The sequence below is a fragment of the Brachyhypopomus gauderio genome, chromosome 8 (assembly GCF_052324685.1).
Source record: "Brachyhypopomus gauderio isolate BG-103 chromosome 8, BGAUD_0.2, whole genome shotgun sequence".
In the NCBI taxonomy this organism is placed as follows: domain Eukaryota; kingdom Metazoa; phylum Chordata; class Actinopteri; order Gymnotiformes; family Hypopomidae; genus Brachyhypopomus; species Brachyhypopomus gauderio.
In genome coordinates, this window is record NC_135218.1 from 24748078 (window position 1) to 24767292 (window position 19215).

Below are 19215 nucleotides of genomic sequence, written 5' to 3' on the forward strand. Positions count from 1 at the left end.
AAACCAAACACAAAGAGCCTGAAGACCAGGACAAGACAAACGCCGAGCTCAGACCTCCGCATCGCGAAAGATTCGCCGAAAAACCAACGAGAACCACAACAAAAAGATGAAGACCTTCACTGTCCTCATCCTCTTTGCTTTGCTGTCTGCCTGCACCCCCACGGGAGGTAAGATCAGAAGAGCTAAATGAAGATTCTCTCTTACCTCTGCAACATAACTACTCAGACTGACCGATGACCTCTTAAAGAACGTGCATTCTTTTCTATTCCTTAGGCCTTGAATTAAACTAGGTACAGACAGGGTAACGTGTATTCCTACCATAAGTGTGTGTGTGTGTGTGTGTGTTAAGAGTTTTATTCCTCTGTCTGTGTCTGCAGACTACACAGTGGACTCCCCTGACCCTGAAGCAGTCCCAGCAGCCGACCCTGAGGCCAATTCCAATCCAGCCTCTGACTCCACTGCCTCCTCCTCCGCATCTGACTCCTCCTCCGCCTCTGACTCCTCCTCTGCCTCTGACTCCTCCTCTGCGTCTGACTCCTCCTCCGCGTCTGACTCCTCCTCCACTTCTGACTCCTCCTCCGCCTCTGACTCCGCCTCAGATTCCGATTCCGCATCTGATTCTGCTTCTTCCTCCTCTGAGTCCAACTCTGCCAGTGATGAAGGTGAGATTATCGTGAGATTATCGTGAGATTATCATGAGATTATCGTGAGGTAAAGGGATAATGTCAGTGCTGGAGGAGCTGTGGAATTACGAGTGTCCGTGACTCCGCTGTCTCTCAACCTGCAGCTACAGCGGCTCCTGCAGATCATGTGATGGTGAAGAGGTCTCTAGCCACGTCTATGCTGAAGAGACACAGGAGAGCCGGCACGCCTGCTGCAGACCTGACCCCAGTCCAACTGGAGAGGTAAACCTGCTCCTAGCTAGCTGTCCTCAACAACGCTTCTCTTCTCTTCTCTTCTCTTCTCTTCTTCACTAAAGGTAGAAATTCATGTGTTGTTTTACTCTGTTCTTCCCCGTTGAGGTGTTTTGACAAACACTAAAGTAGCTAGACAGCCAGTAAGATAGATTTTGTCACATCATTTTAAACCACAACATTGATTTATATCACAACGTGCTCCTGGGATCTGGGTACCTGTGGAAATGTTGAAAATGTCACATGTGTGTATTGTTATTAACATAATCCTCTTTAATGTAGATTTCCAAGTATTCATTTCTACTTTATTTTCCTCTTCACTTGTTTAGTTACAGATTTTGTTATCCTTCTTATACGTCTCTCTCTTTCTCTCTCAGTTTGAGAGAGGTATGTGAAGCCAACCTTGCCTGTGAGCACATGGCAGACACCGATGGCATCATAGCGGCCTACACCGAATACTACGGCAAAATCCCATTTTAAACCACCTCAAAGAAAACCAGCTTCAACAAAGACTCAGATGTAATCCTCCATCTACACCAAACCGATATGAGCTCCGTAAGATTCATCTACCTCCCTGCATGAGAGGAGATCACGTGTGGGGGTTTCCCCGTGACAGCCGCGCTAGCTTCTCTACGGTTGTGTGTTTTTACTGAAACCACTAGCGAGCCTCGCTTTTTTGCTTTGCATCAGAAGTGACCGCAACCAGTGACAACTCATTTGTGTAGCAGTCTAAGAAAATTAAAATCTTGTTATCTCTACGGCATCTGTCTTACGAAGTCAAATCTCTGTGGTCTGACAACTGTAAAGTGTGACAGGAACTGTAAATGCCATAGTCCCAAGCGTTTCATGTTAGAGGTACTGCGCTTTACACGCATTGCTCAAGGTAAACTGTCACTAGGCGAACCATAAACTTTTTTTTACTTTTAAGAATTAAATTATTTTGTGGTGTCTACGTTTTCATGAATGTTTTCTTTCATCTCAAAGGTGCTACAGCTCCCTATTCAGCTGACTTTCTATATTACGGAGGTTAAAATGAAACTAGATATTTTACTGCAGGTAGACTTTTTACCAGGTCCCAAGTTGACTCTGCCATTGTCTGTCAATAGCATTGTCTTCCTGCGCACATATTATTTATACAATGATATAATTATATTGAAAATACCTGTGCATTGTTTGTGTTTTAATAAACGTTTAAAAAATACAGTGGTATTCGAAATGTATTTGTTTGAAATATCTATCGAAATTAAAGTCAAAAGGCAGACATACACAGAAAACTTAGGTCTACTTCTACCATTGTGGACATTAACTAAAAGGCAACGCAACATTTCTATGGGAAATGGATAATCTTTCACAGGTTGCTGGAAGTAGCTGGTAGAAGCGCGCACTTCCTAACCGTGCCCGTTCACGTGATCGCAGTGCACGGCGACTGTGAGCGCGCTTCAGCCGCGCGACATACACCGATGGGAAAACCCACACAGTGGCTCAACCAAATGAATATTGCTCCATTACTCGATAGCTTAAACTAAAATGGATTTCCTTATCGGGAGCCCGTTATCGTCTCCGGTCGGACAGCGTATCCGTGAGTGTTTTAAAGTAACTTTTTTAGTCTTATAAAGTTTTCTTGTGTAATTATTAGCGAGAGTAGGAACTATTATGGAGAATGTGAAGCTTCCTCTTATCGTACACGAACATTTAGTTACAACATCACGGTTAACGCGTTTCACAACACCACTAAACATGTGCACTACTCAATTTAGTCTGTTTTCATGTCAATTTCAGTTTCACATAGGCTATATATAAACCGTTTCCTATATCTACACCTTCTTGCGTGGTTTCATCCCACTACTTTTTAAAACGTTCACATTTTTATGAAGTCTAACGTTTCCGCGACTTTACACTGTTGTGTGTCAGGAGGCACAAACCGCCTCGCAACTTGGTAACATCTTCATTTTACAATAATTATGTGGCTTGTTGTGTTGCCTCCTCCTTGCAATCGATTTTGCATACCAGAAATGGGCGAGTCCATTAGATTAATTGCAGAACTGAAAACCGAAAAACTATTTGTGGAGTATTGAGCTGCAGCCTGGAAGACCAACACTCGCCTCGCTAGTTGACCGTTTTATTATTAAAGTTCGGATTGTGGTGGTTCCGTGTGCAGCCTCCACCCAGCACCTTTATCCCACAGTCTTACTCCTGAGGGGGTTCGTGCATGAAATGTCTCCCTTATCTGTTCTGATAGCAGGTGCGATTACATTCTCCAGTGTGCTGTGGTAATCTGGCAGAGACGCATATTTAAATATGTGGAGGACATGGACCTTTACTGTCTCACGACACTTCTACTTTACACAGAAAACTCCTAAACCCTGATGGTTTTTAAAGATTTATACTGTTAATATTGTTCATACCTCTCTCTCTCTCTCTCTCTCACACACACACACACACCCAAGTACACTTTCTCTCACATCCATTGTAATTATCACATTAATGTCAGAAATGTTTCGAGTCAGTTACTTGGAGCGGATATTAGCAGAGGCAGCTGACAGTCACATGAAGCTGAGGAGAGGGCATGAAGCAGGGAATTAGTGAATTAAAAGGCCACACACAGCTGACATGTTGGCATGGTGAAACTCATGTGAGCTGTGTTTGCTTTGCATCACATGAGCAAGCATGCGCGCGCACACACACACACACACACACACACACTGAAATGTGTCCCAGAATCTCTTTTCATAAGTTCATAGGATGGTTTGGACTGAATGCTCTAATGAAGACCTACAGAATACCACTTCTATTTCTGAAAGAACACAAAACAAATTATGTATGTGCTACATTTCTTCTTTCAAGTTTGTTCTTGGTGAATTTCTAAAATAGTTTCTTCCTGTGAGATTTCTGGTACAGGTACTAAAACGTGACTCCTTTCAGTAGTCTCCTTCTCCAGCCGGGGTTGACCTACCCGACTGTGTGCCTGAGTAGTAGAAGCTGTCTCTCCACCTACGGCGGTGTCATATACGATGACTACTCACACCTGTATGGCCTACAGAGGCCTGTTCTGTGTCACTCAATGATGGTTCTGTCATGCAGAGGAAATTCCTCCCCATCCAGTTCCCTTATCCTGTTTGCAGAAACGTGCACATAAATTAGAACTCCATGTCTCCGCTGCATAACAGTGTGTCTGACTGCTTAGTGCCATGTCGGAAAAGCACTCCGGCTCTGAAATGGACAGGATGGCTCAGTGGATAACACATTGCATCCAGTACGCTGCATCAAAAACATGACCGCGGCAGTTTTCATACACTTATGCTTTCTCTTCTGCATCTCAGATTTTATGAGCATGTGTCTTTTGATGTCTCTTTTGATGTTGGATAATCCTTAAATTGGGTGTCCCAAAAGCATTGCCAACTCCTGTGCCTGGTGATCAAATGCATCAACGCTGTTGGCTTAAGTGGCGCTGTGAGCTACGGTTTCGTCTGTTCTTTGAGTAGGCATCGTAGACAAATGCAAGACAAATGTATTTCAGCCTTTACTGTATTTTAAAGGAGTGTGTGTGTGTGTGTGTGTCTTGTTCAGAGAGAGCGACCAGCGCCGCCCTACAGGCTGAAGATTGGGGGTTAAACATGGAGATCTGTGATATCATCAACGAGACAGATGAAGGGTGGGGACATTACATGAGCACTTGAGTCCTTCTTCTGCTGACTGAATGTGTCTCTATCTCTTGTAGCCATCATATTTGTACATGCTAAGGGTTTAACCTCATTTCCTTCTACAGTACTTTTGTTGAATTTGTGCTATTTTATGATTAATAAATGAGTTCACGTGATGCTAATGCTTCTGTTTACAGACCCAAAGATGCAATGAAAGCCATTAAGAAGAAGATTGTTGGAAATAAGAACTTCAGAGAGGTCATGCTGGCACTGACTGTAAGATCCATGTTTCTCTCTCTCTCTCTCTCTCTTCTTTCACTGAGGAAACAGCGTTCACCAGCTGCACGGTTTTGATAATGTCTCAGAGAGACACCCTTGTCAGGAAGTGTTAATGTGCTGACCGCACAGGTAATGCATCTCTCTTGGCGTTTCTATTTGTTATTCACCAAGTTGTTTATTTTTTGTGTTTTGTACTCGCAGGTACTCGAGACGTGCGTGAAGAACTGCGGACATCGTTTCCACATCCATGTTTGCTCACAGGAATTTGTGGAGGGAGTTCTGGTCCGAACCGTCCTTCCAAAAAACAACCCGCCCATGGTCTTGCATGACCGAATCTTAACCCTCATTCAGGTTTACATTTCAATTTTTTTTCAAGCAATAAAAAGCCTTGAACGCAGGGTGGCGTTGTTTTTGCAGTGGGGCTCATGGGTGTTTGGTTCCTGCAGGCATGGGCCGACGCCTTCCGGAACATTCCGTCGCTGGCCGGAGTGGTGAACGTGTACGACGACCTGAAACGGAGAGGGCTGGAGTTCCCCATGACTGACCTGGACGCGCTGTCACCCATCCACACCCCCAGCAGGGTCAGTCCCCTCAACTGTCTCCTCCGCCTGGACCTCACCCTCCCGCACAGAGCTCGGCTGTAGTTGGCTCACATCAGCACCTGTTTGGTGCCCTCTGACCTTTTGCTGAGCAGCTCATTTTAATATCCTGAGTGGCAGATTTTTTGGCCAGAGAAGAGTGTAGACCAGGGGAGGACATGAGTTCACTTGAAGAGCTATAAATGTGGAGGCAAATACAAAACTGTTGTTTCTTTTTTCTGACATGCAAATATCGCTGGCGGGTGATGGGTTAGCGGGAAGACATTTTCACAGCTACAGTAAACAAATGCCGTTGTAATCTCTGCGCTTCGTGCTGTGCTCCATGCAAATGAAACATGCGTGTAGATTTAATGCCTTTAAGTCATGTTTAAAAGGACTCGGTTCCTTCAAAATATCCTCAACATTTTGTATTTCTTCTCTCAATCAAATTAGAGACATAGAAGTCACCGTGAATAGAACGGTTTAAAGTTGCTAGTCTTAAAACGTGATTGATTCCACATGTAGGAAAGACTAATGCTGGATTTTGAGGCTTTTCCATGAATCAGTAATCAGTCTAATTCAGATATGGAAAACAAACTAGTAGTTTTTCATACAGCCCTGCCAGCCAGTATTACACGAGACTGCAGTGTTTTTTGACACTTGAGATTTTAATGTCATGCTGGTGTTTATGATGTAAGTGTTCTGTTATATCCACGGTTAACAGTGTTGTGAACTTTACCCTGCCTTTAATTACCAGTGGCATAGATCACTCTCCATTTTATTGGCAGAGTATTCCGGAAGACGGGACATCTGCCCCATCTGGTCCTGCGTCGGCTGTTTGCAGGACACACACTACCAACCACACACCCACACCCACTCCTCAGGACCCACAGACAAACGGAACACACGTTCCCCTCTCACAAGAACAGGTACCTGGTGCATGTGAACATGTAACCGATAAAAAGTTAAAGCAGGCCGTTTTATGTATAACTGCAGTGATGTAGCGCTTTAGGTGTGTGTGTGTGTGTGTGTGTGTGTGTGTGTGTGTGTGTGTGTGTGTGTGTGTGCGTATCAGAAACGAAAGCTCAGAGCAGAGTTGGGCCTGGTTAAGGGAAACCTGACCGTGATGACGGAGATGCTGAACCAGTTGAAGCCAGGAGAGAGTTCACCTTCAGACATGGAGCTTCTGCAGGTACAGTTCTCTTTACCTTTCAGCAGTACGCCCCCACACTCGCCCCCCCATTTCACCTCTCCAGGCCCTCTGACGTCCTCGTGTGTGTGTTTGTGCCGGTATGTGTGTGTGCGTCTGCAGCAGCTGTACTCCGTGTGTAAGAGCATGCAGCAGCGGGTGGTGGAGTTGATCCCCAGGCTCTCCGAGGAGGAGCTGATCGAGGAGCTGTTGCTGCTAAACGACGATCTCAACAACGCTTTCATCCGCTACGAGAGGTACCGCTGTCTCCAAACACACCCACAACTGGGCCTACAACTGCAATAAAGCGCAGGACTTTACACTGTCTTAGAGTTGCAAGGAAGTTTGCAACACAAGCACACCCACACACGCATACACTGTGCACACTTGTGCCTCTCTGTGAGTTATATCCCAGGCTTTCGCTGCTAGGTGTGATCCTACGAGCCTACAATACCAATATCACTGCTCTGACACGGAATGAAAACCTGGCGTTCATCACAAGACATTTACATTGACAATATGTAAATGCGGGCAGCATGGTGGCTTAGTGGTTAGCACGTTTGCCTCTCAGCACTGGGGTCTTGGGTTCAAGTTCCTATCTGAGTGGAGTTTCCATGTTCTCCCCGTGTCTGTGTGGGTTTCCTCCGGGCTCTCCGGTTTCCTCCCACAGTCCAAAAACATGGAGGTTAGGTAAATTGGCAGTCCCTGATTCCCTGACAAATTCTCCCTGAGTGTGTGTCTATGTCTCTTCGTGTCCATAAAAAGCATTTGTCTGAGTGTGTGTGCATGAATGTGTGTGTGCTTGTATGCCCAGTGGTGGATGGTGCTCTGCCACTAGGGTCTGTCCTCTCTCCCCTTCCTGCACCCCATTCAGTCCCCCAGGGGGCTGTGGATCCCGGTAGAGAGTACGCTGTGCGCAATTGGCTGCCGCTTCTCGCCGGTGTGTGAATGCAAGTGTAAGAGTTGTACCTGCGTTAAAATTGTAAAGCGACCTTGAGTACATTGAAAGGCGCTATATATGTTGAACGTTCATTCATTCATTCATTCATTCAATATCAACACCCCGAATTTTCATTCTAGTTACCTTATACTTTAGTCTGATTGTGTGATTTGTGTATTCGTCTGTATAATTTGATTTTGTGTAATTTGTGCCGCCCAATGGAGGATGGGTTACCTTTTGAGTCTTGGTCCTCCCAAGGTTTCTTCCTAATTTCCACCATCATAGGGAGTTTTTCCTTGCCACTGTTGCCTCTGGCTTGCTCATTAGGGTTTTGGACCCATACGATTGTTAACCTTGTAAATCCTGTAAAGATTGTAAAGCTGCTTTGTGACGTGTTGTGAAAAGCGCTATACAAATAGATTTGATCAGGAGCACTGTGGTGTGTGGAGGTTTGTGATGTCGTGGTGTAGATGGTGCGTGTGTGATACGCGGGCAAGTTTGTGTGGCGATGCCCGCTGGAAACCAAAACCACGATGCCACCGCTCTACCGCGGGCTTGGCTAAGGCCTGTGCCAGATGTGGTGGTGTGCTGGTCTGAGGTCAGCCCCTCATAACAGTTCAGATCAGAGTTTTGCTTGGGGGCTGGTCCTGCATCAGCTCTAGAAGACATCAGGAGAAAGCAAAGCGCTCTAGTTCTTGTATAACCACTCAGGCTTTCAGCAGTTCTGATTTCTTTTTAAGGTTTGAAAGACTTGGTGCTGCACCACGAACGGCCACGCAACAAGTAATTTTACACTTCTTTAAATTCTGTATTAATGCATTAATTATTCAGGCTGTCTTTCAGGCATATCATGTGTTTTTGAATATATTTGTGTATCGTTTTGATGAATATAGAGCACTGTTATTTTTTTGTATTCTTGCATATGCAAAAGACAGGAAACCTCATAGACCTCAGTCCTGTGATGCCACCGGCCAATCAGACTTCATTTCCACCGGTCAGTCATCAAGTGGCTGACCCTCCATCCAAACCCAGGGACAATGCAGGTAAGTAATTATTGTGCATCTTTTACTGTGTGTCTGTACTATGTCTCTCTCTCTCTCTCTCTCTCTCTCTCTCTCTCTCTCTCTCTCTCTCTCTCCTTCCCACCCTCACAGAGGAAGATGATTAATTTGATGTTTGTTTAAAGAGTATATTTCTATTTCAGTGGTCTCACGTTATTATTTTCCACAGTCCAATACATCTGTCTCTGTCTCTCTCTCTCTCTCTCTCTCTCCCTCCTCCAACACAGAGGAAGATGATGAATTTGATATGTTTGCACAGACGAGAGGCAGCTCACTGGCTGAGCAGAGGAGGAGGTAGGATTTGGGTTCCTCAGTCACGGCCCTGTGCGACACTCTCACCTCTCACGCACCTTCCTTCTCCCGGGTCTGACACGCGTGATCGAACAGCCAAACACGGTTGTGTGTGTGTGTGTGTGTGTGTGGGGGGGGGGTCCCCCCCACCACCCCCAGGCAAGAATGACTAGACTAGGCAGGAATGGAAGATGCCATATAGCACCAAACACATACGACTCATAATCTCAATATGCATATGTTTCACAAAGCCTTATGCATATTCATCACCATATGCTGCAACTGGAGGAGAAGTGGAGCTGGATCATGCGGTTTAAAGTCTGTTTTCTCTCTCTCTCTCTCTCTCTCTCTCTCTCTCTTTTTTTTTGGGTTATTGGGTCCTATCAAATTCCAGCATGTGAATAGAGGAGAAATCCCTTATTTGGTATTGACTTTGCTTGAGCTTTGTGAAGAAAATTACGTGGGCAGTGAATTGCATCAGGGATTGTGCGTTTATGTTCTTGTGTGTGTGTGTGTGTGTGTGTGTGTGCGCGCGCGTTTGCATGCAGTGTGAGGTACGAGGACCCTGGTGCAGTAGAAAGCCTGGCAGAAGCCTTAGATAATCGTCTCCAGGTCACAGGAGGGGTCAGTATTAACTACACCAAGACACTACCTGAACTCACTCATCTGCACTGTCCATCTGTCCCACTTTTAACTGTTTCATACGGTAAAGCTGAGTTTAGCAATAAGAATCAAACCTTGCATGTGTTGGATGTTGCTTAATCTAACAGTTGTGCTTTTTCTTAATTTTTTTTGTTGAACTTTTAGTCTGCTTTACCAACAGACTTAACTTTCGTGTTTCACTAACATACTAATCCACACTGTGTTTGCCTGCGTGATTGTGTGAAGGATGAATCTGCAGGTTGGCTGCGTCAGTCTCAGTGGATATACAGTGAGGGTCTGGTGGGTTCCAGTGCTAACACTGTACACTCCATACTCCATAATCAGCAACACTGCATGAACCACACTGCACACTCGGTTGATAAACTGGTCCACAGATACACTAAACAAAATTGTACTCGGTGATGTGATCGGCAGACTGATACCCGGTTCAGTGGAGGTGTTGAAGAGGCTCAGGCTTCCACAGCAGATTAGCATTCCTTAAAGCTGCTGTAATCAGTTCTTGCACTGATCACTTCTGTCAGACAGCCACTGATGGAATCCACCCCTCCCTCCAACGTCACACCCCCTGTCTGAACCTTTCTCCACATCCCCTCTAGCAACAGCAGATACGTATGACGGATGTATACTGACGAAAAGACGATTTAAGCTCAACATTATTCAAAACAAAATGGCCAACGTCCGTGCCTAACCAGTTCATATTGTCAGGAATACAGGGACCCTGACTGGCTAAACTGAATTACACTCCATCCAAACAAATCCAGCTGGCGATTGTTTGGAGTAAAGACACAGCCCAGTGCGTAGCCCTATAGTGAAGACACAGCCCAGTGCGTAGCCCTATAGTGAAGACACAGCCCAGTGCGTAGCCCTATAGTGAAGACACAGCCCAGTGCGTAGCCCTATAGTGAAGACACAGCCCAGTGCGTAGCCCTATAGTGAAGACACAGCCCAGTGCGTAGCCCTATAGTGAAGACACAGCCCAGTGCGTAGCCCTATAGTGAAGACACAGCCCTGTGCGTAGCCCTATAGTGAAGACACAGCCCTGTGCGTAGCCCTATAGTGAAGACACAGCCCTGTGCGTAGCCCTATAGTGAAGACACAGCCCTGTGCGTAGCCCTATAGTGAAGACACAGCCCTGTGCGTAGCCCTATAGTGAAGACACAGCCCTGTGCGTAGCCCTATAGTGAAGACACAGCCCTGTGCGTAGCCCTATAGTGAAGACACAGCCCTGTGCGTAGCCCTATAGTGAAGACACAGCCCTGTGCGTAGCCCTATAGTGAAGACACAGCCCTGTGCGTAGCCCTATAGTGAAGCCCTTTCAGTCTATGGAACCTTCAGTGGTTTAACATCTGGTGAAGGTGAGACTGAACTTGTGCATTTAAAGGTGCTGTGTGTGCATTTAAAGATGCTGTCTGTGAGAATTATGTAAAGGTGTTCTTTATAGTAAAACTGCAAAAAAGGTGCTTTCTGTAGTGCACACTGTAATGAAACTCGGGCCACTGGCTGTGATGTGAAGTTGAGTGATGGCTGTCTCACTTCACCTGCAGCTTCACTTCAAATATAAACCATGACGACCCCTGACCTATCCCTTGAAGCAACTGAAACATAAAAAAAATATCTACTATATAAAATTGCCACAAAACTGTTACACTTTGAACACCCTTTAGGGCTTTAATCATATTAGAGAATGTGTGAAGAATGCATTGACCAGGGACACGTGTGTGTGTGCGTGCATGTGTGTGCATGCATGTGTGTGTGTGTATGTGTGTGTGTGCGTGGGTGTGTGTCTCCCGGCTTCAAAGACTGGGCTGGTGAATGGATGCATAAAGTGTTGCCGCTAATTTGCAGAAAACTTTAAATAGCTTTGGGCTTTCAGCTGTTCATTTGCCTAAATGATAACAGTCACTTCAGTGACTCTTTATCTGGCAATTGATTTCTCTGAAGGAGAAAATAAGACAATACACTTCAAATCAATGAAGATTCTTCACAATTCAGTGAAGTCATTGAAGATTTTTTTTGTATTCCAGAAATTGTTTTACACTGTTCTTTGTTGGTTTTATGTCGCATAGATGCCAGCACCACAAAATGCTGCTATGGATGACATTGAGAAATGGCTGTCCACAGAAACGGTAAACCAGGCATTTCGACTACTCGTTGATTTTCTTGGTCTGCAGGCATTACCGTATAAGCAGTTCATCTAAGAATGCAATAAAAGTCTGAAATAGCGCAATAGCTCCATCTGGTGGTTAGAAAAAATCAACGTGGAATGTTTTGTTCTTGTTTCTTGAATTCTTTAATAATAATCTGTTATTGGATACCAAAGTCATTAAACACAAAGCCTAGTTAAAAATATTAAAACATGAAATTAACTGAACGTGGCTGACCATTGTGACCATTTGACCATGTGATGAATCTGATTGTAATGTTTGTATATGTAATCAATGTTTGTTTATGTGACAGCTGTGATACTGATGGCTGCAAATGTGTTTATTACGTTTTCAGCATGATGCTGAGGATGATGAAGAAGGGGTTACCAGTGAAGGTGAGCGCATGTACTCTCTCTCTCTCTCCCTCCCTCCCTCCATCTCTCTTTCCTTCACATGTACTCTCTGACTCTCTCGTTCCCACTCTTCCCCCTCTCTCATGTGCTCTCTCCCCCTTTTCTTGCTCACTCATCACTCTTTCACTCTACCCCCCCCTTACTCTCACTCTCTCTCTCTCTCTCTCTCTCTCTCTCTCTCTCTCTCTCTCCCACTTATCTCCATCCTCACTTCCCAACATACAGTATCTCATGCAGCCACACTCTGGTGCATCATTCTGGTCAATGGCCTGTTTTTCTGTCCCTGACAGCATTCGACAAGTTTTTAGCTCAGAGAGCTAAAGTGGCGGATCACCTCCCCTCTGTCCAGAAACCCCCTTCCAGCTCCGCCCCCCCTTCCAGCTCCGCCCCCATTCCACCACCCCAGCCGGGACAGAACCGGGAGAACTCTCAGGATGACCTCTTCTCCCTCTAACGGACTCGGGAGTGATCGGAGAGGTGGACCGGGTGCTCTCTGTGCAGGAACATTCCTAGGGCCTTTTGTGTAAATGTAATGATAGCAGATAATGAGATTTTTTTTTTTAAGAGAGGATTGTTTTGTTGTTTTTTTGTTTTGAGAGAGAGATATCCACTCAGGGTAGGTTAGCATAACGTTATAATGTCAAATAATGACTACTACATGCTTATTGAAGGCAAGATTAATTACTATTTTTTTAAACCTCCTTGAGGCAAAGGCGATGTATTTTCTGAATCTGTGTGTGTTAAATACACATGTAGAAATTAACACCTCCCTGCAGGTGTGTCACCAGCTACAAGTTTATTATGCAGCACCTAAAGTCTGTGCTGGCCATGGAATTTGAGCTTCGACACTCCTGACTAGGTGAATATATCACAGATCCTTTAGTCACAAACTGCAAAAAAAACCCCAAAAACAAAAAAGCCCTCATGTCTGCCCCACAACTGAGTTTTACTTACAGACCGACCAGTCTAGACCAGTTCAGTTCCTTTTATTAGTGTTCTGAACATTATTCAAAGTCTTCTACGCCAGGACAGCCTGTAGCTAACTGTCCTAGCCAGTGGACACTGGGCAAGCAGTCTCACTTCATAAGCATTTGAGATGCACTGCAAGGGGATTAATGAACAGAAAACGACTTTGCCTTGGGGTAATAAAAATGAACTGCACTTTTATTGCTAAATTAAAACAGTCTGGTTACGGAGATGATCAATGATCTCCCCGAGTCTGCGTTTGCCTCGGAGTGCCGTTCTGAGTACCTTATCCTGCACTGTCGGACACAGCAGCAATTACTGAATCTACCTGAAGGTGTGTAGCATATGAAGGATTGTACTGTGATATCCCTGCATTTTTATTTTATAGGTAATGTATGAAGTTAATGTGCATGTAAGCTTAGACTAAAATATAAATGTGTATTAATAATCACCACTGATCTGAGTGATAGTAAATTAAAGATGTTTTGGCTGTCTTTAACTTGGTCTCTACAATGACTTGTTTTCTTAGGATTGTCTGGACTGGTAACCTGGGGTTTTACACTTTCTTTAGTACATGTTGATTCAACATGTTTCAGATATGATGTAAAGTGATTCTGCTGCTCGTTAGGTTAGGATTGAAGGATATGCTCACGTAGTCAAATCACTCCGCTGCTTTTCGGGGAAAAGTGAAACCGCTCGCTCTTTTGTTTAGAAATACCCAGCGCGATCAGGTGCGCAGAGCAAACCCAGACCAAGGGAAGTGTTTTGGAACGCAAAACGGCAAACCGTCATTTCCCACCACCACTGAAGACAACTTGGGAGTTTTTTATATCCATAATGTTCCCGGAAGGCGTGATTTTTGTAACGTACCAAGCTAACATGTGTACCACCACCTTGAGTTGTCTGAATCTGGGTTACTGTGTTCTGATTCTGTGATTCAGGCTGCGGCGAGTTCGTTGTTTAGCGGAATAGGCGCTATGGGCTTGTTGAAACTGCGCTCAAGGATGTCTGCTTCCCAGGAAGGGCACAGCGACCCCTAAACAACGCACAGACACAGAAGAGAGATGCAGGTTCAATTACACTCCGATGGGTGCTCAATAACAGACGTGTCGTTTAGATGCGCTATAAGACTGATTGCATTGAATCCATTTGCATTTCAGCACCTTTTTTTAGACTTTCCTGTGCCGCCTGTATCAAAATGAATGTATGTTTCAGTTGGCACTGTACTTTTCTCTTGTTGTGGACCAGTGTACCTGTGCGTGTCCTCTCGTCTGGTGACGGTGGACCTACCAAAGACGCTTTGATGAACATATTGGACATAGAGCCACAGTTGTCTCTTTTGCGTAACAGGGACCTAATTACTTCTGCGCAGGGAGTTCGTCCTTATACTCTCTTGCTAAACAAAGAGAACTACCATTACGGCCCGAAGCCCAAGCACCGGCGACCTGCTAGGCTCTTTCGTCTTTTGGGTTCATCTTTCGACCCGTTCTGGATGGCCATCGAACGGCCAGCCGAAGCAGACACGCGTCTGTCGGCTGGTGGGTTATTGGACCAAACCTCACCAGGGAACCACACGTCGTCCTTTACAAACTCCACGACAAGCAGCAGCTTCAACATCGCGGGATCCACCGAGCTGACGGCGAGCGCTGCGCGGTATCGGCAGAAACTAGAAGAGGAAGCGAAACAGTTGGACCTGGGCACGTTGCCGTCCGATGCTGCAGCTTTGTTAAGGACCTGGCTGGTGCAGTCGGCCACCTGCGGTCTGCGCTACAAGTGGGTGGACATGGGTCCCGTGTTCTGGCCCCGCTGGGTACGGCACACGGACTGTGATGAAGCCGGGAGCGCGCGGACCTGCTCGTTTCCCAGCGGAATGGTGTGTCGGCGCGCGCAGGTAACTTATGTGAAAATACTCGCGTGGCACTGTTGGGGGCGCGAGGAGCACGTGGGGGAGTGCGCGCGACAGGCCAAGGGTGCAGGCGAGACGGGTGCGTGCTTCTGGAGAAAGTGTCTATGGAGACAGGTTCCCTACCCAGTAGTTACAGCGTGTAAATGTGCCTGTAAATAAGTTTGAAGCATATAGATCAACGCGCTGACGAATGTCACACTGTGTTTTGAGTTTGACAATACATTTGTAATGCTTTTTTAAAAGACTTTTTATAGACTGTTGATGTATGTACTTTAAAGTGAATACAAAATGTGGACTTCGATGAGGATATATTTGTCACGCGCTTTAACGGACGTCTTTGAGGTAAAGGCCCGAGCGCTTTATTCTGCTTTAAGCCAATTCCGTTAAAGCAAAACAATATTCAAAATATCTAAAACAATTGTCTTCTGCATACAAATAAACACACGAGATTGTCATTTCATTTGCTTTAGTACTTTGTTAAATAAAAACCATTTACACCCTTTTAAAGAGGTCTGCACATTTATACATTGATGTACACAGAACACAACAAGGCAGAATAATTAACCATTTTGTACAATTCTGCCCTTCATGCTGAACTTTGTATTTAAAAAGATCCAAGTCTGACATGTCAATGTACATTACACAAAGCAATTAAACAACGTCTAGTGAAACAACTAAAGAAAGTATGCACAATTTGTTCAAAATATTACATTAAGAAAAAACAAACCCACCATGTAATGGTGAAAGTGCAATAAGGGAAGGTCATTTCTGCACCTTCCCCAGGCGACGCTACAGTTTCGCTACACTAACCGTTACTGTAATGTACAGTATTTTACATGCCACAGAAGCCCGTTTAAAATGCGTAGACTCCCATGCCGACCGTCAGAAGCACAGCCAGACCGAAGAGCATCCTGAGGAACTGTGAGCTGGAGACCAGGGATGGTGGTACTTCCACACTCCTGCTCGTACAGGGCTCTGAGGGAGGGAGGGAGGGTTGTTGACATGCTGCAAAGTGTATCGAACTCTGGCCTTCATGGTGTGTGTGTGTGTGTGTGTGTGTGTGTGTTTACCTGGCGTCTTTAGGCTGTGTGTTGTGTGTCTCTGCCTCAGTTCAGTCTCCCCTGAAGTGCTCAGCAAGTTCTGCAGGTCATCGAACACCTGACAGCAAAAACCAAACGTGTGTTTACATTAGCCCGTCTCGCTCTGCACCACAGGCGACATTTACCGAAGCCCAGGGGGAGAAAATGCAGAGTCATGATAAAAATCACACCGCGATGGAGGTGTAGGTGGTGCTCCAACCTGGATGTTGAGCTCAAAGGCGGTGACGGCCTCCTGCAGGACAGCCTCCTTCTGGAGCTGCGTCAGGACGATGCTGTTCATCCTGCTTCGGTACAGCTGCTTGAACAGATTTGGGCTGCTGACGCCAGGGAAGGAGAAGAACGACAAACCCTCTCCGCTCTTCAGCCCCAGAGACTTCTGGGCAATGCGGCCCAGCACCTGACCCCCCGACAGGTCGCCCAGGTAACGGGTGTAAGCGTGGGACACGAGGTACTCCGGGTGCTCCCTGCCAATCTGGGGGAGGGGAGAAATACATTTTATTACAACGCTTTGTTTACAGTGTGGAATTATTCATTAGGACCGGGTGCAGTTATGTTGCTATGTTGCTAGTTATGTTGCCGTATATTCCCAGACCTCATGGTTGTGTTTTACATGCTCCAAAACAACCGTTTCAGCTCACGTACCAATAATAAAACATCTATAGCTGAATCAACCATGTAAGCAGTGTTCCACAGGTCTGGGTTTGAAAAGGAAGTACGTAGATACATCTGCTGCATTTCCAAAAATTAACTTGTTGGGTGTTTTTATCTGGTACCTCTCTGAGCCTCTGAGCGTATCTCAGTGTAGCAGCAGGGACAACAAGCTGCTCCTTCCAAGCTGGACCATAGAAGTTCTCCAGATCTTTCTTGATGGACTCCAGCCTGGCCAGCTCCTGGGGGAAGTAAATTGGTGCGACACCATCATGGGTACGGTTCCTGTCCAGTTCCTCTTCCAGGGCCTCATAGATCTTGTATAACGAGCACAGGAGGAGCTGAGGAAGGAGACAAAAAAGAAAGAAAAAGTTAATTTTGCTTCAGATCATTTTCTTCTTATTTATTACCAGCAAACCCCAGTTTCTACACTTCCACAGGCAAGTCTAATCAAGTCTGCTCTACAAATGAGTCCAGCCAGCATTGCACACCCATGACAATTCCATTAAGTAAAAACCTTGCTGTGTTAAAGCCGTTTAATCCCATTTTTAAAAGCTGCTCGGGGATGTGGAGCAGAGTCTTGGGAAGGATGGCTGACCTTGTACTGTGGCAGGGTCACCTGACCCTTCTGGAAGGCCAGCATCAGCTGGGTGTTCTCAGCTCGGACGTGGCACTCCCTCGTAACCTCCTTAATCTGCTCAGACAGGTCACTGCGGGGATACAACCAGCACCAGCAGCGTGTTAAATTCACACCTACACCACTTTGGAAGTTATTTTTTTATTTGCAAGTCCTTTTTAAAAGTGGTAAACACTTGAAATAAAAGCTAAACGACCATTTATTTTCACTGTTTTTCACATCCCCCTGAAACACAGACCGTTATCTTCAGTGGTGTTGTGTGTAATATGTAACTAAGGTCGTGATTGTGGGTAGTCGTGGTTGAAAGGTGCAGTGTGTAGTTGCAAGAGTTGTTTTGCATGTACCTGTCTGTGACACTGGTTCCCTCAGCCAGTTGGCTCTTCTGATGGGCTTCCATTTCTGTGAATTAAACCACGATAAGAATTAGAACGGCTTCTGATTCTCCAAAGACAAGGACCAAACATTTAACTGTACATCTAGTCATCTCAAAGTGATGATGCAGACATATAAGCACCAGTAATTCAGTCGTTCTAAAACAAAAAAGTTATACACAATATAGTTTCCATATTCAAAACATTATTATTGAAATAATTCTACTCACTCAGAGTTGAGCTGGTGTCGTGTCGTAGTCCGTGAGATTAGTTTCTGTATTTCGCCTCTGAGGTCAGGTCCTCTGGAGTCTGGAGTGACACCGAGAAGTCGCCTCTTTTATACCGTCTCTCACGCGCCCTGCCTCCGCGCCTCCTCCCTCACGCGCTCAGCCCAGACAAACAGGATGCAGCGCTCAGAACAAAGAGCGAGGGGCGGGATCGCGCTAACCGTGACACAGCACACCGGACGGCCTGGCGGAGCAACGGGGGAGGGATCGCGCTAACCGTGACACAGCACACCGGACGGCCTGGCGGAGTAACGGGGGCGGGATCGCGCTAACCGTGACACAGCACACCGGACGGCCTGGCGGAGTAACGGGGGCGGGATCGCGCTAACCGTGACACAGCACACCGGACGGCCTGGCGGAGTAACGGGGGCGGGATCGCGCTAACCGTGACACAGCCTGGACCATGTACAGCAGCAGAGAAGATGGAGGAAGGAGGCGGGCTCAGCACTAACCATGAATCGCTACATTCTTCAGTCTGCGAGGGAGGGAGGGAGAGAGAGAGAGAGAGAGAGAGAGAGAGAGAGAGAGAGAAAGAGAGAGAGAGAAGTGAAATCATGACTTGTTAAATCACATGACCTTAATTCCTGTTGTTGACACAATGTGGCTGAATACACGTTCAGATACGAGTACAAATTTTAGCAGCACAGCAAAAGCTGATATGACAAATGATAACAATTTTAACAAACACTTTCACCATAGTCTTGGATTTGTGCATTTTGTTCGTGGTTTGTTGGAGCAGAGCTAAAAGCTTACAGCTTAACCAATATTTTTGTTCATCTCACAATTAGCTACGACTCTAGTCCGATCATTCACAATTTTGTGTTTCAGTAGGTAACGTGAGACTTGATGAGAAAATAACCTAGAAAGAGCATTTTTACCTTTTTACACGTATAGTCCTGGCATAATTGTTAAATAATAAATGTGCATAAAACGGCATAAATAGGTGTGTTCTACTTACACACCCAGTGATTAATATCTTTTTATTGTTCTTTATCCTTGCATAACCTGTGCTGGAACTAATGACTAAGTGTTTCTCCCAAGTGGCTGAACTGTGATTTGGGCGTTAGAGCTTTGTTTTGATAAGGATGGCTGCGTCTTTAAATCTGAACCGTGACTAAGCAAAACACCAGGCGGCGCCAGACTACATGTAAATGACTTATTCACCAGAGGGTAAGCGTGAGTAAGCG

The 19215-nt window shown here is 45.6% G+C and overlaps 4 protein-coding genes across 5 annotated transcripts; 3 read left to right on the plus strand and 1 right to left on the minus strand.

The window, feature by feature from the left end:
• On the plus strand, positions 1-1866 carry bglapl (bone gamma-carboxyglutamate (gla) protein, like). Its single transcript, XM_077015776.1, has 4 exons — positions 1-167; positions 378-662; positions 788-905; positions 1292-1866. Exons 1-4 carry the CDS (start codon positions 107-109, stop codon positions 1392-1394), a joined length of 567 nt encoding a protein of 188 aa, XP_076871891.1. The 5' UTR covers positions 1-106; the 3' UTR covers positions 1395-1866.
• A 417-nt stretch (positions 1867-2283) lies between these two features.
• On the plus strand, positions 2284-13578 carry LOC143522077 (target of Myb1 membrane trafficking protein). Of its 2 annotated transcripts, XM_077015770.1 has the most exons (16): positions 2284-2493; positions 4482-4566; positions 4753-4831; positions 5036-5185; positions 5281-5415; positions 6201-6341; positions 6488-6604; positions 6725-6858; positions 8282-8324; positions 8473-8584; positions 8830-8896; positions 9442-9517; positions 9782-9835; positions 11623-11682; positions 12056-12095; positions 12404-13578. In XM_077015770.1, exons 1-16 carry the CDS (start codon positions 2442-2444, stop codon positions 12565-12567), a joined length of 1509 nt encoding a protein of 502 aa, XP_076871885.1. In that variant the 5' UTR covers positions 2284-2441; the 3' UTR covers positions 12568-13578. The 2 variants fall into 2 exon arrangements, with proteins under 2 accessions (XP_076871885.1, XP_076871887.1); XM_077015772.1 differs by lacking the exon at positions 9782-9835 and having other exon boundaries at positions 2288-2493.
• Positions 13579-13691: 113 nt separating this feature from the next.
• Positions 13692-15581, plus strand: LOC143522079 (noggin-2-like). Its single transcript, XM_077015774.1, has one exon. It carries the CDS (start codon positions 14197-14199, stop codon positions 15142-15144), a length of 948 nt encoding a protein of 315 aa, XP_076871889.1. The 5' UTR covers positions 13692-14196; the 3' UTR covers positions 15145-15581.
• On the minus strand, positions 15435-18126 carry hmox1b (heme oxygenase 1b). Its single transcript, XM_077015775.1, has 7 exons — positions 17972-18126; positions 17715-17769; positions 17332-17443; positions 16859-17074; positions 16285-16557; positions 16056-16143; positions 15435-15960 (listed from the first exon to the last, which is right to left on the minus strand). Exons 2-7 carry the CDS (start codon positions 17765-17767, stop codon positions 15839-15841), a joined length of 864 nt encoding a protein of 287 aa, XP_076871890.1. The 5' UTR covers positions 17768-17769; positions 17972-18126; the 3' UTR covers positions 15435-15838.
• Between the last annotated feature and the right edge of the window lie 1089 nt (positions 18127-19215).

Excerpts from the sequence above, each read along its gene's own strand:
- LOC143522077 (XM_077015770.1), top strand. The coding sequence starts at position 2,442 with ATGGATTTCCTTATCGGGAGCCCGTTATCGTCTCCGGTCGGACAGCGT. Across the intron at positions 5,416-6,200 it reads CCATCCACACCCCCAGCAGG|AGTATTCCGGAAGACGGGAC; the intron begins GTCAGTCCCCTC and ends TTTTATTGGCAG. Across the intron at positions 8,585-8,829 it reads CAAACCCAGGGACAATGCAG|AGGAAGATGATGAATTTGAT; the intron begins GTAAGTAATTAT and ends CCTCCAACACAG.
- bglapl (XM_077015776.1), top strand. The coding sequence starts at position 107 with ATGAAGACCTTCACTGTCCTCATCCTCTTTGCTTTGCTGTCTGCCTGC. Across the intron at positions 168-377 it reads TGCCTGCACCCCCACGGGAG|ACTACACAGTGGACTCCCCT; the intron begins GTAAGATCAGAA and ends CTGTGTCTGCAG. Across the intron at positions 663-787 it reads CAACTCTGCCAGTGATGAAG|CTACAGCGGCTCCTGCAGAT; the intron begins GTGAGATTATCG and ends CTCAACCTGCAG.
- hmox1b (XM_077015775.1), bottom strand. The coding sequence starts at position 17,767 with ATGGAAGCCCATCAGAAGAGCCAACTGGCTGAGGGAACCAGTGTCACA. Across the intron at positions 16,144-16,284 it reads CCTTTGAGCTCAACATCCAG|GTGTTCGATGACCTGCAGAA; the intron begins GTTGGAGCACCA and ends TTTTGCTGTCAG. Across the intron at positions 15,961-16,055 it reads ACACAGCCTAAAGACGCCAG|AGCCCTGTACGAGCAGGAGT; the intron begins GTAAACACACAC and ends TCCCTCCCTCAG.
- LOC143522079 (XM_077015774.1), top strand. The coding sequence starts at position 14,197 with ATGCGCTATAAGACTGATTGCATTGAATCCATTTGCATTTCAGCACCT.